The sequence below is a fragment of the Tachypleus tridentatus genome, chromosome 1 (assembly GCF_004210375.1).
Source record: "Tachypleus tridentatus isolate NWPU-2018 chromosome 1, ASM421037v1, whole genome shotgun sequence".
NCBI classification, from domain to species: domain Eukaryota; kingdom Metazoa; phylum Arthropoda; class Merostomata; order Xiphosura; family Limulidae; genus Tachypleus; species Tachypleus tridentatus.
The window spans coordinates 160,411,515-160,427,258 of record NC_134825.1 but is presented as its reverse complement, the minus strand read 5'-3'; the positions used below and the strand labels follow the sequence as shown (position 1 = coordinate 160,427,258).

Here is a 15,744-nt window from a genome sequence, read left to right as displayed (position 1 = left end):
CTGAGTCGTAGATAGTTTATGGTTCTACCAAGTTTGCCTTGATGTTTAACCCCATTCACCATCTTGGAGTTCTGCTCTGCACGGGCACCTTCACTTCCACGGTTTAAAGCTTTCTTTGATCCACAGCAACCCACCTGTGTTATGCCTTTCTTCTTAGGTGAGCTATGATCATTCAGAATAGATGATCTCCCATTTCTCCTTTGCACTGGTATCCATGCACAGCTGGCTGAATTAGGTCTGTCACTGGATGACTTAACTGTCCCCAATCATCTGTGCATCCCCCACATGGTTCAATACCATCCCCACTTGTGACTTTTCTTTGAGAGATGTGAAGGCGGATACTCCCGATTGGAAGTAGTCTTCTGTGTCAAACTTCTTCCAAACCATACTTCTGTTTCCGTTCTTTCAGATGGTTCGAACTTAGGTGACTCTGTGGGTTCTGCCATGGTTCGATTGTTGCACACACTCTACATATTGTTTACTATTGAATTATACGTCCTTTCTCTTGCTCTGTATCACATACTATACTCTCGCCACCGGGTAGCTTGCTGCGGGCCATGGAATCGTCTAATAAGAGTTTTAATCCTGTTCTCATCCATATTCAACAAGCGCTGGCCCATTTTTTCACTATCTTCTGTTTCAGTCCCGTTTTTCTGGATGCTAGGCCAAGTCGTATGTGGGGGAACGAGTTTGTTGACATTACAACAGTCCAACTGTTCTAGTGCTGTTAAGTGCCATGCCTATCCCACACGGGGACTACGGTCCTGTATTCAAGTGTCGGCTTTGCGCTAGTTGGCAGTCCACTCGAAGTGAGCAACGTGATAATGAAACCCTCTATTGGACTTTGACTGTCTTGTTTGCTTAAGGATCAATAGGAGGAAGTTGTCCTAACTAGACTACGCATTGTCCAGTTTTTCACTCTTCGTTTTCTTTTATTGGGGATTGAAGCAACACTGTGTGGCTTTGTGACACCCAAGTCACAACAGCCCATGCTTTACTGTCGTGACGTCATTACGGCACCATTTTCGACACGTATTTTCTACGGGTTTACCCCTGACATTGAAGATGGTGACATTGTCCAGTTTAATAGTTTAGCTTTTTGTTAGTCCCATGCATACTTATTTCTATTAAAGTTTATCTGATTTTTAATGTAGTTTTAAACTCAATTTATTTTTACCTTTTTATCGTATCTTAATTTTGAGATTTTTCCCACTTATTTAACATGGATAACCTAGTTACTTTGCGCTAAAATACAACTTTAATTTTGTCATTTTACAATTGAACTGTGCTGTGGGTCATCATAAAATTGTTGCCAAAGGTTCCTGATTGGACAAAATTTGCTGACGTTGTGTGAATGTGGCAACCAAGTGAACGTGAGGGAGAGAGGGCTCGGGCTCGTTAAAATATTAAACGCTTACGATATTTGTAAAACCGCAAAATCAAAGGTGGGGCACACCTTCACCCGGATTCGATTACTTGTAAAGATCTATCGAAGTACCCTAAAATTTAATTATATGCCAAAGTAAGCGTGCCACCTATCTTCTATGTGGTTGGAAGGACTTAAACATACCTATTTCGGCAGAAAGCGCCGTCAATCGTTAGCGTAGCGGCTGAGATATGAGCGTGACGGATGGTGCAGCATTTAGGGTAGATATGTTTGGAAACGGAAAGTTTAAAATATACTTTCGACTAATGAAAGTTGTTTACCACGTTGTACCTTGACAATAATATCGGTAGTGTTCTACACCTTACACAAGTCAGTTTGGTTACAGATATGAACGCTATGTAATGTGAATTGTAGCGATTATATTAAGACAATTCGTGCCTCTCAGTGGCACAGCAATAAGTATGAAAGCTTAACGCTAAATACCAGGTTTTGATTCCCGCAGTGTGCCTAGTGCAAATAGCCCTCTGTCTTGTTCTTGCTTATCAAACAACCAAGTAGTTCGTAATTTGCTTTTTTATAGCTTAGAAAGTTTGTAAAATTATTTTAAAAAATGACTATCTTTACGATTTTGAAATTAGATTATCACGTTCCCCCTACAACCAATTCACTAGAAGACTGGTAGATAACTATTTAGTTTGCTTAAAACAGGAAGTTTCATAAAGGTTTTCACTTATTAGCTTGTTCTTAAATACAACACTTGTAAGATTGTTTCGTTATTTTAAACAAAGAATGAACTCCAGGAACCATATAATTATAAAAAGATTTAGAACAGTAATCGTATACAAAGACTGCAAGAATAAAAACAAACTGAACATCTACACACACGTTCAAATATATCTTCTGAAACATATAAATAGCATATATACCTAGTTATTTACATACAAATAATATGGTAAACAAAATGGTTATTTACAAAAGAGGTACAAGTATCTCTGACAATTTCTTACGGTCTTTTTTTTTTTTCTTCTGTTACTAAAAACCTGAGTTACGATGGTGTTACTAAAAACTTGAGTTACGATGGATTGTCTTACGGGTAGGACACATGGTGTTTATAAATGTCGTTTATAAGGCCGTTTATTTTAATTTTTAGTGTATTTCATCACTTAAACATTTGACTGTTTTATGCAAAGAGTATTAACATAATTAACACGGCTAAATGTTCTATTGATTCCCCCCTTTTTACCCCTATCTTTCGATGTTTTTATGAAAATATTACAATTTTCACCCTATTTTCAAATTACAAAATAATGTAAATCTTAAACTGTCTTATATGCACAAATTTGCATATATAAAAATGGAGCGTTCCACAAATCTACGGACGCGATTGTTTTATTTCATTGTGAAATTAAAACGGATGCAGTGAGCATAGCTGTGTGAAAACAGTTTCTATTAAAATCGCAGCGCTAAATATCGTACCAAACCTCCTGTAACCATGTCATGTCATTGTCTGTATAACTTACTTAAGGTCTCCAAGTACAATGACAGCCAACAAACTGTTTACTAATTTTTTTTTTTTTTTTCGAATTAACGATAGTAAACTGTGTACACCAGTACTTCGTGTGTACTTAGTATTTGAGATACACAAAAAAATAAACGCATGGATAGTTGGAAAAATGTGACACTTCCCCGAGCATATAGAATGTTCTCGAACTGGACAGATTCGTGGTCAGCAGGATGTAATTTTTAAGTAAGAAAGTGTAATAAAATAATTTACTTGTAGAGAGAATATAATTCTGAATTCATTAGCATAGTGTTAACAGTTTGTGGACAGCTACACTTTGTACCTTGTGTGAAAGGTTAACAAGTATTTACACTTATAAATATATTTAAGAATACTATCAGATTATACTGGATAAAAAATATACATTTTTCCTTATTAAAAACTTCCAAATTTTATCTATATACATATCCAACCCCTCTTTACTTGTACTGGTGAAACACGTTAGGTATAGCGAGTTTTTAAGCCCTATTAACATGAGAAAAAACACGAATAATAAGTGTGATTCTCTTGTCCGCAAGATGCTACTAACTTAAAGCGATATAGTTATCAGAAGCTCAGAGTAGCCATGCGTATATTTTTATTTAAGAGTTGTTGATATTCAAACATGGGTAACACGCTTCAGTGCACTATATTTGTGTGTGTGTATACACACCATAAGATTTCACTGAATTCTAACATGTAATACTGTGTTCATTCGGTAGATAAGTTGGCACCACAAACTTCAGTAATTTCGTTAGCGTTTAGAATATTTAAATTCTGAAATATTAATTTAAATTGCAAGATACATGAAATAATTAGAAATACAGTAACTACCAAACAATGGCATGTAGCGAGGGTGGCTGGTGACCGGAAGGGGGGCAATACATCATCCCCCACCAAAAAAATTATACTCGACCTTTATACTATTACTTAACTTCTAACCTTACATGACAACCTTATCTATCATGGTATTGTACCTCCTCACCATAGTATCACGATTATCTGGTATTTGAAAGACGATGAGCCTTAGTCTTGTCAGTATAGCTAAATTCCGGGAAAATGGTTAATTTAGCATCCTAGAACTCGGCGCTTGGGGACAAACTACCCTTTCATAATGGTATCTAAAGTAATTACACTATGACAAAAGTTATTATAAAGATAAAATTGCCTTTATCAAACGCAGATTTGTGCGATTTTGTAAAAACTAATACGTGTTCTAGCGGTATAAATACACGTTTAATGTTCCTACCAACTTAAATGACGGGTGGTTTTCAATATAAAATTGTTTAAATATATTGTGAAGTTACTGTCTGTAGATACATAATCCTATACTAAGATTGTGCCTCGTCTAACACGCTCGTTAAACTATAACTGTTTTTAACTTTGTTGTTAGCATTCATTCCACAGAACATAAATCGTGTTGTTGTAACGAAAGTTTATGCCAACTGAATTAATTTTGAACTATCGTGGTAGTTGTAGATTAGATGGACAAACTTGTTTTTAAAAACCTACTGATGATGGATGTATTTCTGTATCCAAACTGTCTTAGGACAGTCATTTGGCCCCTTATTTTACGTCCTACTCTAAGCTTCTACCAGACTTTCAGTATTATAAAGTTTGATTACCATCAGATAAAGGGTTAATGCGATACCGGATTAATTAGGCTTCATTAAATTAAACGTCAGTCTATACATAATGGCTCTCGCATTTTGATGTTAACTGATGTGAACACAACTAAACATTTAAGAATATACATCAAATAAAAAATTTCCAAGTTAAAATAATCTGTAGAAATTTCGAAAATAAGTTAGTTCATTTTCAAGCATGTTCGAATCATGAGACCACAGTAGTGACTTGGTATGGTGAAGGACCACTATCTACCAAAAACCTCAATAGGTCTTCGGCGCTTACTGGAGCTAATTTCACGTTGGGGGGAGACAGTGGAGAATACACATCAAAATCATAGAGCGATAAATCAATGTCTCCAAAAATTTCTTCCCCTGGGTTTAAACCACTGGAACCGCTAATGGTTACAGGAGATGAACCAATTGAAGTTAAAGTTGGGCTTGAGTGGGCTTTATCTTCGGGCGTAACCACAGAAGACAATGATGTCATGACGGTCATCAGTGGACTGCTGGTAACTGGCGTGAGTGTATGAAGTTGGGAAGATTCTATCGATGTCCCAAGACTAACTGGTGGATTCGAAGTTCCAATGCAAGAAGAATTACAATGGTAGTCAACGGTAAAATTTCCATCAATGGCAGTTGTTTCAGTAGTGTTTAATGAGGAACTAAAGTTAAGAACTGAACTCCAATTTAGAATGGTTAATCTATCTCCTTCTTCGTTCCAGAAAGCACCAGAATCGAGACAATCGCACAGCGTCTTGATAAAAGGGGTCAATTTAACAGAGGAACTGTCAAGGTCCATAATATATCTTTCGTCATCATCATCAGGCTGGTTGTCGTTGCGTACATCACTTCCTTCAGCTAAAGCTTTTGCAGAGTGGGACCTAGGACTAAGACCATCTACTGCTGTTAGAACGTTGTTCAGGTAGCTACTACGAATATCTTCCATTTCTGAAGACGTCACTGTGTTGCAGTCTTCAACATCCATTCTCATTCTGTCGATGGCCGTCGCTGATGGAGAGGTAGAAGACATTAAGTTATCAAGAGGAATATAAGATTTTTGTGGCATTCCATCTGCTTTAACGGATTTATGATCTGGAGGCGGATCAAGGGTCATAACCTGGAGGCTATGAGGGGAACACACGAGATGACCACTAGAACCGTAATTCATTTTCACTCCTTCCTGTTCACATTCTCTTTGAATAATACGCATGGTATTGTAAATAAGAACAGAACGTCTGAGACTTAGTGTCTGTCTCATGGGCAGTCTATTCAACTTACAAATGCTCATATTAAACACCAACTGTCGCTGGCTGGGATAGATGGATTGTTTAGAATCCACTGCTTCCATTTCTGAAACTTCGCCAAATTTCCGTTTGGCGCCATGGGCCCGAGAATCGCACATGCTGACTGCTACATTGGTGACGGGAGTTGTAACACACTATCAAAAAAAAAAAAAAAAAAATTAGTGTTGAACTAAGATGTGATATGTATATTATATTCTACAAATAAGAATGCTTCACCTATAAACCTGTCAAGTTTGTACAGAAAACTAGTCAGTCCACACAATAACGGGATCATCCATTACTTTCATTAATATTAAATGGTAGAAAAGGGTTTGGCTTTCAGAGCTCCATATTTGTTTTCTGCACTTGCTTTATCGGGTTATACTAATTTTAATTCAATATTCCAGTAGTTATATTATTCATAACTGAAACAACAATACTCACCCTTATTAACTTACTTCATATCCACGTTATACAAACTCCACTCGCCCCAGACTTGAAATGATAACAATAATAGTATGAAGACCTAAGGTAATATTTACCACAGAATACAGGAAACATGAAAACCCCAATAACCTTTAAACCTCGAATATAACTTTTTGTATAGCCCAATTTTCCCTTTGTTGTCATAAATAAACTGGTATTTATTAAAAGTGGTTAACACTTGTGTATTATTACGTTATATAATATATAATTAAGTTCTGATTACACTAGGGAAGGATAGTAACTAGTGTTTATTGGTATAGTGAACCTGTGCAAGCATCTCCTGACAACATCTCTACGGAAACGTTAAAACGAGGTGGTTCCAGAGTTGATAACAGCGCCTTCAAACTCGTAAACATCTTTTATAATCATTTGTTGTTGATATTTTGCTACTAACCCTACACGTGAAGAACTTCAACAGGTGTTTGTAGCTTCCTTCGTCTAGTTGTCGGCCAGGATACGGAATCAAATGTTGCCGTGCATATTTGCTATTTAAACATTAATAACGTGTATTATTATTCAAACGTAAGCAATAAACCTTGGGGTTGTTATTCGTCGATTAGCTTGTATTATGATTTATAAATTGAAACGTTTATGTACTTCGCCCAGGAAACGTTTAGTCAAAGAAATGGCCGTTTTTTTCTTTCCGAGAGATTTAGTGACAATTGTGACCGCTCTTATCTGGGCATGTGATACACATGGCCACAGACGTAATTAAGATTTTTATGCCATTTTTTAATTATATTTACACTAAGAAGGAAATGTAATTCGACCATCGTTTTGTGTTCATACAGAACATTCTTAGGCCAAACTTTTTATGAATGTCAAATTATTTAAAAAGACGAAATGAAAACCAGTATTTCATATATATAACAAGTATTTCATATATAACACTACCAATTAGCTCCTCAGCGACTCGATGGTAAGTCAGCAGGCTTTAACCACTGAAAATCATGTTTCGATACCAGTGATGGGCAGAGCACATAGTTCAATGCGTAGGTTTGTGCTAAACCAACCAACGATAGCAACTTTAACACAACGAACTTATTCAAGTTCTAGCATTTATTACATTATTTATTTCAACATATTTTTACTACACACGTAAATGTTTTAAAGAAAAATACATAATTTAGTCATTTTACAAACAATATGCGCCGTTATTTAGTAAAAAGAAAATAGCAACAAACAGTCTACTACAAGACGAGGTCGCCAATAAGGCGAATTGTCCAAGTGCTTTTAGGCCTATTTTTACAGGCCCTATCCTCAGAAACTGTGTGGGAAGAGAGGCTCATGAAATGTACGACTTCTCTTCGTAGATGTAGTCCATTATTGATCGACGCAAACTTCGTCAAAGTGAAAGCACTAGTGGGTAGTGATGGTAAATTTGGAGTGTGGCACTACTAATTGTGAAGTGGCATTTCGGAAGAGTAAAATAAATATTGATCTGATGGTCACGAAGTTATGTTGCGCGTCAAGATTTTGTTGCAGAACACGCTGCGTGCTTCTCGCCGCTGTTGGGAGAAATTCATCATCCTCACAATACGGCTGCGAGCTGGCCAAATGAATCACTTCTCTAGGAAAAGTCACAGAATCCGGAGTTGACTCGGTAATTTAATATTTATATTCTAAACATTCCAACATACAAGCTTGTTTTTGAGTTTTAGCTTACTGAAAAAAATTAGGTCCTGAATGAAAACGGTCAGAAAACGTAAAACCCTTTGTTTGTTTTGTTTAGCACAAAGCTACCTGTGCTCCGTTCACAACAGGCATCAAATTCAGAATTTTTAGTTATAAACCTATAGACCTGCTTAAAAAAAACGCGGGTTATAAAATGACAAGAATACGCGAAAAACGTGCATATTACTTTCTTCAGTATTTCTTATTTTAATTGTTCATCTATTCTTAAAGTACCACGTGCTAAAAGTTTAATCATGGCGTAATTTTATTTCCTACTTAAATCTAATTCCACATTTTAGAAATTGAGGTAAAAAAATCAACTGAAATATGAACTGGAAAAGTATAGAATGTCACTGTTTCTTGTACGTGAAGGAATATTTAAGTTCTCATGCTATACAACTTCCTGTTCCGTCATTTTTTGTTGGACGATTCGAGTTTGCTCTTACCACTCAATAGAGGGCGCTACATACAGACAAATGGAAAGTTCTTATGACGGGCATCTTGCCTTGAATATTATTGTGACGTTGCGGGGCAGTTGCGTCTTCCGTATTTCGAAACGACGTCATACGATAATATTCAAGGCAAGATATCTGACTGAATACGGTCAGTAAAAACCTCCCATACTTTCTTTACCAACCAAACACAATGATCTTATATACAACTCTTTTCTAGATTTGTGATACAGGAAAAAAACAACTTGCAATTAGTTTTTAAACAGTGTAGAATCACAAAAATATTTTAAACAATTTTAACATAAGCATCAAAATGCTATCAAAAACGTGAGTTACAAATTATGGTTTTGCACTCGTGTTGCTGGCAAAAAAAATCCATAGTTTTTATTTCAACATTTGTTTTACTGAAGGTTTAACTTGCATTTTAAAGTTGATTTTTGACGATGACCGAAGAAGGTCGAAACGTTGTTCGCTCCTCTACGTAAAAACAAAAAATCTCAACCCAAACGAGCCTTTTTACATATATAAAACTCCAACCTATTTTATTGTTTTCACAAGAAGTGGTACGGTGGCGCTTTTTAATATCTGCATCAAAACAGCTAAACATCGGAAGGCTAACGTAAAAATTCAATTTACTACAAAGTTACGTATTAACTGATTTATTCACAATATATTTTGCAGTGTTATGCAAAAAACCTAATTAAATTACTTAAAATAATGGAAAATTTCGGTTTGTTACTCAATAAACGAGCGACAAGTACATGAAATATGGTTCCGGGGTTTTTATACTTAATTAAACTATGTCAATTGTACATTCTCAATCTTTAGAATTGAGTAATTTATCTTTTTTTTTATGTTGTCATGTTCTTTTATGTAATTAAAACGATCTACGTAAATGAACGGATAGAAAACCCGAGTGTTAAGATTAGTAAAATAAGCTCAAACACTTTTGCAACAGAGGAGCATTTTAGATTTTTATTTTGAAACTACACCCATACAAGATGGTATCATAGTTGAAAATATAGGACATCAAAGTTCGTTTCACTTTTTTAAAATAACTTATATAAAGTAACATTTTATAAATGTCGCACATGTACAGTTTGGTAATAGTTTCGAAGTACCTAGCCTTTGTAGTAAATTACAGTAAAATTTCCAGGATCACCTACGTTTGAAATAGTGTAAGTAGTACAAACAAGTGATTTATTGTGAACTTCTTTTGGTCACAACAGAAGAATCTTTAATTAAGCTTTGAATAACATTTTATTAAGGTCTTTCTATACAAAATCATTGTGCGGTTAATTATTTCATAGCGTATGTTATAATAACACAATGAATAAAAACGCTTCCCAAACTTGAAGTAAGCCTAACTTATTCGCCTTGTTACACAAAATATTACTGAAACAGTAATTTAATTTGGTGCAAATATAATTATACAAATTACCATTCTAAAAGTTAAACGAAGCACCACAAAAGTCACGAACGAATTATAGTACAACATAAATGATGTAAAGTTTGAAAGACAACTAAGTAGCGTAAAAACTTAATAAATAACCCACCTTGATGTCCAGTTGGGGATAGTGAGCTGGGGAAATCTCAACACCCATGCGATACACACACGCTGGACAATCTCGGCGATTCACTTCAAATATCAAACATTAAAAATACGTAAAGTAAAAACATATCTTCTGTTTAATATGGATAATTTAGAAGTAGTGAATTTTTTGAAGCAAAACTGTAACGAAACTAATAAAAAGACGCACAGAGTAAAATCGTAGTAACCGAGCACAAGCGTCCTACGAGCGTCACCGATTTTGGTTAACTGACGCTTACTACTTGCAGGGTATCATAGTCTGCCTTTCAGTTAGCTTTGCCTCCACTCATGTGTTGAGAAATAAGGGAAGGGGGGAAGTTAAAATAAAAGATGTCTCTGTAAGCAGTGTTTACGCGAACAACTCGGTTTGGATGACGTCAATTCCGATAGAATTCCCGCTTGTGAACCATCATCTCGAATGGACCAATGAAAATGCGTTGGCTCGTTACATGATAAATATCTGTACGTGACGGCACATGCGTCAACAGACAGCTGAGAGTTTGTCTATCTTTGCGTTGCGTTCGATTTACTGCACTAGGTATTTCCGATTCTCTGTTGTAAATGAGAGTACCGACACAGTTATCTAGGGTAAGCTAACAGAACGTAATGTGCGTCATAGAAACATGAGAGTTTATTAAAACAACAACAAACAAACAATTAACTAACACGTTCCATTAACATTAATTTACTGCACAACCAAGAGATTTTCCTGAGGACTTTTTCAACTACACAGTTATAATTTCTCCATTTCTTAATACATGACACCTTATTGCACCTCATATAAACAAGCATAATAACAAATGACCAAATAAATGAAAAATATTCTAATAAATACATTTATTTACCATCTCTGGAATGAAATTTTATAATCTATTTATTATTTATCCTCTTGAACTTCCTTATATAGGTGAATTTTCAACTACACAAGTATTTTTACTAGTGCATAACTTGTGATTAATTGCACACTATGAAAATTCCTGGTACAATCACTACCAACAATGCAATTCCAAATAAAAAGATAATCCTAAAACACCATTTAACTACAAAGCAGGTCATTACCGTGAAGAGTCATCTTAATGAGACAAGACCTACTACGTACACCGTTGTTTGATATTCTATTATTGTCAAACTATAGTATTACCAACATTTGTTCTGAGAATCTATTTGTCCCATTATGTCAACATAGCATATTTCTAAATACGTTTCTTTACATGTATTTCAGACAGTTTATCTGTTACATTGTCACTATTCATTATTTGAACTTATCATTTGTCTTCTTATGTGATGAATAACACGCATATTTTATTTCTACTTCTTACGGTTTATAAAACTTTCTTCATTAGTAATTGATTTGTTATACGAACAGTTATCTGGTGTTGGTCTCAGGTAATGAGGCGAGTTTTTCAAAAAGAGCACTAAAAATTCAACTGCTCTTAATTTTTTTATCTTTGCCTAGTAACGAAAAAACAAAAACAGACTTACCAGATTTACCAAATCTGGTCAAAACCTTTTGTTGATTTTGCTTTATCAAGGTATGGAATCAGTGCAGTGTATTAAACAGAATATATTGTATACAACTATAACCAACGATAAAGTAGTTTGACGGTTTAGTAGGCTTAACAAGTGTATTTGTGAAACATGAAAGTGGTTCCAACTAAATAAATAGAAATATCTTCTCTTTTTTTTTTCTTTTTAGGAGTCACTGTAATTGTATTCTTATTAAACCTGTGTTCTAAGTTGTAAAGAATATTAGTTTGCAACTGTTTGAGATGCTTCTTTGTAAATTCAGTAAGTGTAGTTGCTGTTCGCGGCCAGGATACACTGAATGTGCGTCATTACACGAAGTGACGAAATAACTCTTGCTCGTCGCATCAGTGACATCGATGAGTGCGCATGCACATTTGCCCTTCAGGATAAATTTATTTGTGAAACAGTCTTAAAAATCTGCGTGTTCAAGGATACGAACATAAATCCAGGTAGAGGAAAATAACATATATCATGGCGTACTGCAAGTTAACTCTGGTTTATCGGCGATTTAGCGAGAGTATAATTTATGAAATTGTATGACAAACCAAGCGTGTGTGTGTATGTGTTTTCTTAGAGCAAAGCCACAGCGGGCTATCTGCTCAGCCCACCGAGGGGAATCGAACCCCTGATTTGAGCGTTGTAAATCCGTAGACATACCGCTGTACTAGCGGGGGGCCCAAGGTGTGACATTCTGTTTTAAAGTCTTGTTTATGGAAAAATGAATATCTAGTGTATGACATCCTAAAATCTAAATAAACTTTTTGTATTCTCTTAGAAAAGTCTTGTTTCTAAGTGCTGAAGATCTATTGCAGTGGTTTCCAAATTTTTTTAGTCTGAGGCTCCCTTGATGTGAATTAGAAATTCGAAGCCCCCACTCCAAAATTAAATAAAATGCCTTAAACTGTGATTTTAAGATGCCCCCCACTAATTTTGCATGGTGATTGAAAAACAGTACCATAGTAAAAACAAGAACATTTCCTTTCGATATAATGTACGATTTAATTCATTGTACATAATTTTTATTGTTTATTTAGAGTTTAAATTAATTCAGCATCTTTGTTTTCGACCCATATTTTGAAGGCCCCCAGAAAATGTTTTACTGCTTCCAGGTGGGTCGTGGCTCTAGTATGTTTCTCATTTGGTTTTGTGCCCACGTAATCATTTTGGAAGTTGAAGTTTAGTCAAAGTTTTCCCGTTGTTCTGCTTTATTATGATCAAAGTAATCCTACTTCTGATACCAGTGTTGTTACTTGTGCAGTCATTAGGTGGGTGCCTTTGGGTTATTTGGTAAAAATAATTCGAAATCCAGTGCACATAATGATAGAAAATGAGTTTATTCGTTCCTTAATGTTTTCTACAGGGTAATTTCATTTGTACATAGTTATAGGCACAAGTTAACGAATAAAGTTATTTTAAAATACAAATTTCGATATTATAGTAAGTATGCTTATTTTAGGTTTTATTGATAAGCAAAAATGCAAAAAAAAAATCGAAAATCTAATATAAAATAGTCTACAACACACTTTGGCGCCATCCTAAAATATGCAACAACGTGCAACCTTAATTATATTGGACTCTGAAACTACGAATATCACAACAAAAACGTGGTTGACAGTAATGCTCAGCAAAATACTGTAATTACACTAAAGAAAATTGAACAAACAAATGTATACATGCTGTAAACAATACCAAATAAAGAACCAGTAATAATTTAGTCTCATCACTACTTCCACTGAATGTGTAGAGAAAACTGAATAATTAAAAAAAAAACTGTTGATTTGGTAATCCTTGTACTAGTCTTCCTACGGTTAAAAGTTTGAGAAAGGTTTGGTCTGGTTGTTTGAGGCTAAAATTCATATTGAATTACTTGCAGTATCCACTGCAAGGAATCAAACCTCAAATTTTAGCATTGTATGCCCGTAGACCTGTTGCTTCCATCAGTAATTGTAAGATCTTATAACAGAACTCAAACTTGTGTTCTATACATAGTTTTTACTAACATATTTTGTATATCACTTTACCACTATACAGTTTATCACAATCCTTCTTTCTTTTTTTTTTTTTTTACATTTAACGTAGCCCTTTAATTTATAACTATTTATTTCTAGTAGAAAAATGACAAAGAACTTCAGTCTATCAGCAATAGTCAGGGTTAGTACTATTATACCCGCTGGCTGAATATCGATATGTGTTGATTGTATCGTACGTTAGGTTTATATATTTCTGTCACAAGATCATTTTGTCGTTAAAACAATAAAACTTAATAAATAAAGAGGACACATACAAAACAAAAAAAAAACAGACTGCAATATGACGAATAATACTCAAAATTTTCATTAAATTAAGGAGTGTATGTTATTAAGAAAAATACCAAGTTACACGTGTTTTAATAAGCAAAACATTAAGGCATTTTAATCTTAAAATTATTCAACATGATGTAACGGATTTACTGTTATACACTTATTTTAATATAATATCTACGTTTGTTTTAGTTTGACGCATGTGACGTATATTGTTGGATGTGTATTGCGTAAGTCACGCCAGTTCTTTAAATTTGTAGAAGATTCCCAAGAGCAAGAATCAACAATATATGTTTTGAGGTAACGCTAGCGTATCTTAGAGTATTGTTGAACTTTCAAGAATCTCGCATAATTGGTATAAAAGTTAGCCGAGAGACATTTTAATATTCTTTGGTCGCTACAATGAGTATACTATAAACCTGAAAAGCTATAATTGTGACAAACGCTTATTAATCAGAAAATTACATATATTTAACAAGGAAAGTTTATATATTTCGAACATTACAAACTTCAGTGGATTAACTTCGGATGTTGTTATTACTGTGGCGACATTAAATATCTTCCTTGGTAAAAATTCGGCTTATAAGCGGCGTGAAGCCAAAAAAGCTATCTAGCTTTGTTTGTTTTGGAATTTCGCACAAAGCTACTCGAGGGCTGTCTGTGCTAGCCGTCCCTAATTTAGTAGTGTAAGATTGGAGGGAAGGCAGCTAGTCATCACCACCCACCGCCAACTCTTGGGCTACTCTTGTACCAACGAATAGTGGGATTGACCGTCACGTTATACACCCCCACGGCTGGGAGGGCGAGCATGTTTAGCGCGACGCGGGCGCGAACCCGAGACCCTCGGATTACGAGTCTCACGCCTTACGCGCTTGGCCATGCCAGGCCTGTTATTCAGCTTAAGCAACATGAAACAATTTAAACTCGGAATTAATTTGCTCGTCGTGGACCCGGAACGTCAACGAAATATTCAGTTCCAGACCAGGTAGAAACCTCAGTATAGCTTGTAAGTTTGTAAAATTCTTGTATATAAACTAATATTTATAATAACCGTTATCCTAAATTGTACTGTTGTTGTTTGTATATTAAAATATATTTGTGTTAAGAAAATAATAATGCGTGTCAATCTCGTTGGCAAACATCGTAAATTTGATAAATATTGAAATTCAATTAACTTCTAAATTAAAATTTCCAGCTTTTGAAGTCGCAACACGTAACGTACGTAACATAATAAATCGAAGACTCCTCCGAAATAGATTACAATACGTAGCACAATTCACATTGAATTTGGTAATATAATGCCAAATAAACTTACAGCGTGAATACGCTTACGAATGTTGATTGTTTGCCGTGCTCGTGAGCACAAGTTCTGTAGGATGACTTGCAAAAAACATTTCATTGTTCGTACAGGGAAATGACTCTTAAGCCTTTATAGGTCAAGAAAATGGAGCATTTCATGAAACTATTCACGTTCTGTTCACTAAAGAGACAATATTCTTAACCGTTTTTGTGACTATGTTAGTTTGTTTGTAGTGACTGGTGTAACGCTGTGGACCTATGCTTACATTTTTCTAAGTGTTTGTAACTCTCTTCAAACACTTCTATAACTGTAGGTATGTTTGTTTTTTGAATTTCGCGCAAAGCTGCACGAGGGCTATCTGCACTAGCCGTCCCTAATTTAGCAGTACAAGACAAGAGGGAAGGTAGCTAGTCATCTCCACCCACCGCCAACTCTTGGGCTACTGTTTTTACCAACGAATAGTGGGATTGACTGTTGCATTATAACACACCTACGGCTGAAAGGGCGAGTATGTTTGGTGCGACGGGGATTCAAATCCGCGACCCTCGGGTTACGACTCGAACGCCTTAACCCACC

General features: G+C 35.3%; 1 protein-coding gene across 1 annotated transcript; it reads right to left on the bottom strand.

Annotated features, from left to right (window-relative positions):
- Positions 1-2,195: 2,195 nt before the first annotated feature.
- Positions 2,196-10,348, bottom strand: LOC143229039 (uncharacterized). The gene is made up of 2 exons (XM_076460720.1): positions 10,007-10,348; positions 2,196-5,993 (listed from the first exon to the last, which is right to left on the bottom strand). The coding sequence occupies exons 1-2, from the start codon at positions 10,052-10,054 to the stop codon at positions 4,761-4,763; spliced, it is 1,281 nt and encodes a 426-aa protein (XP_076316835.1). The 5' UTR covers positions 10,055-10,348; the 3' UTR covers positions 2,196-4,760.
- Positions 10,349-15,744: the final 5,396 nt, after the last annotated feature.

Bases quoted from the DNA above. Each gene is read 5' to 3' on its own strand.
- LOC143229039 (XM_076460720.1), bottom strand. From the start codon at position 10,054: ATGGGTGTTGAGATTTCCCCAGCTCACTATCCCCAACTGGACATCAAG. The intron at 5,994-10,006 runs GTGGGTTATTTA...TTTTTTTGATAG, and splicing joins ATCCCCAACTGGACATCAAG to TGTGTTACAACTCCCGTCAC.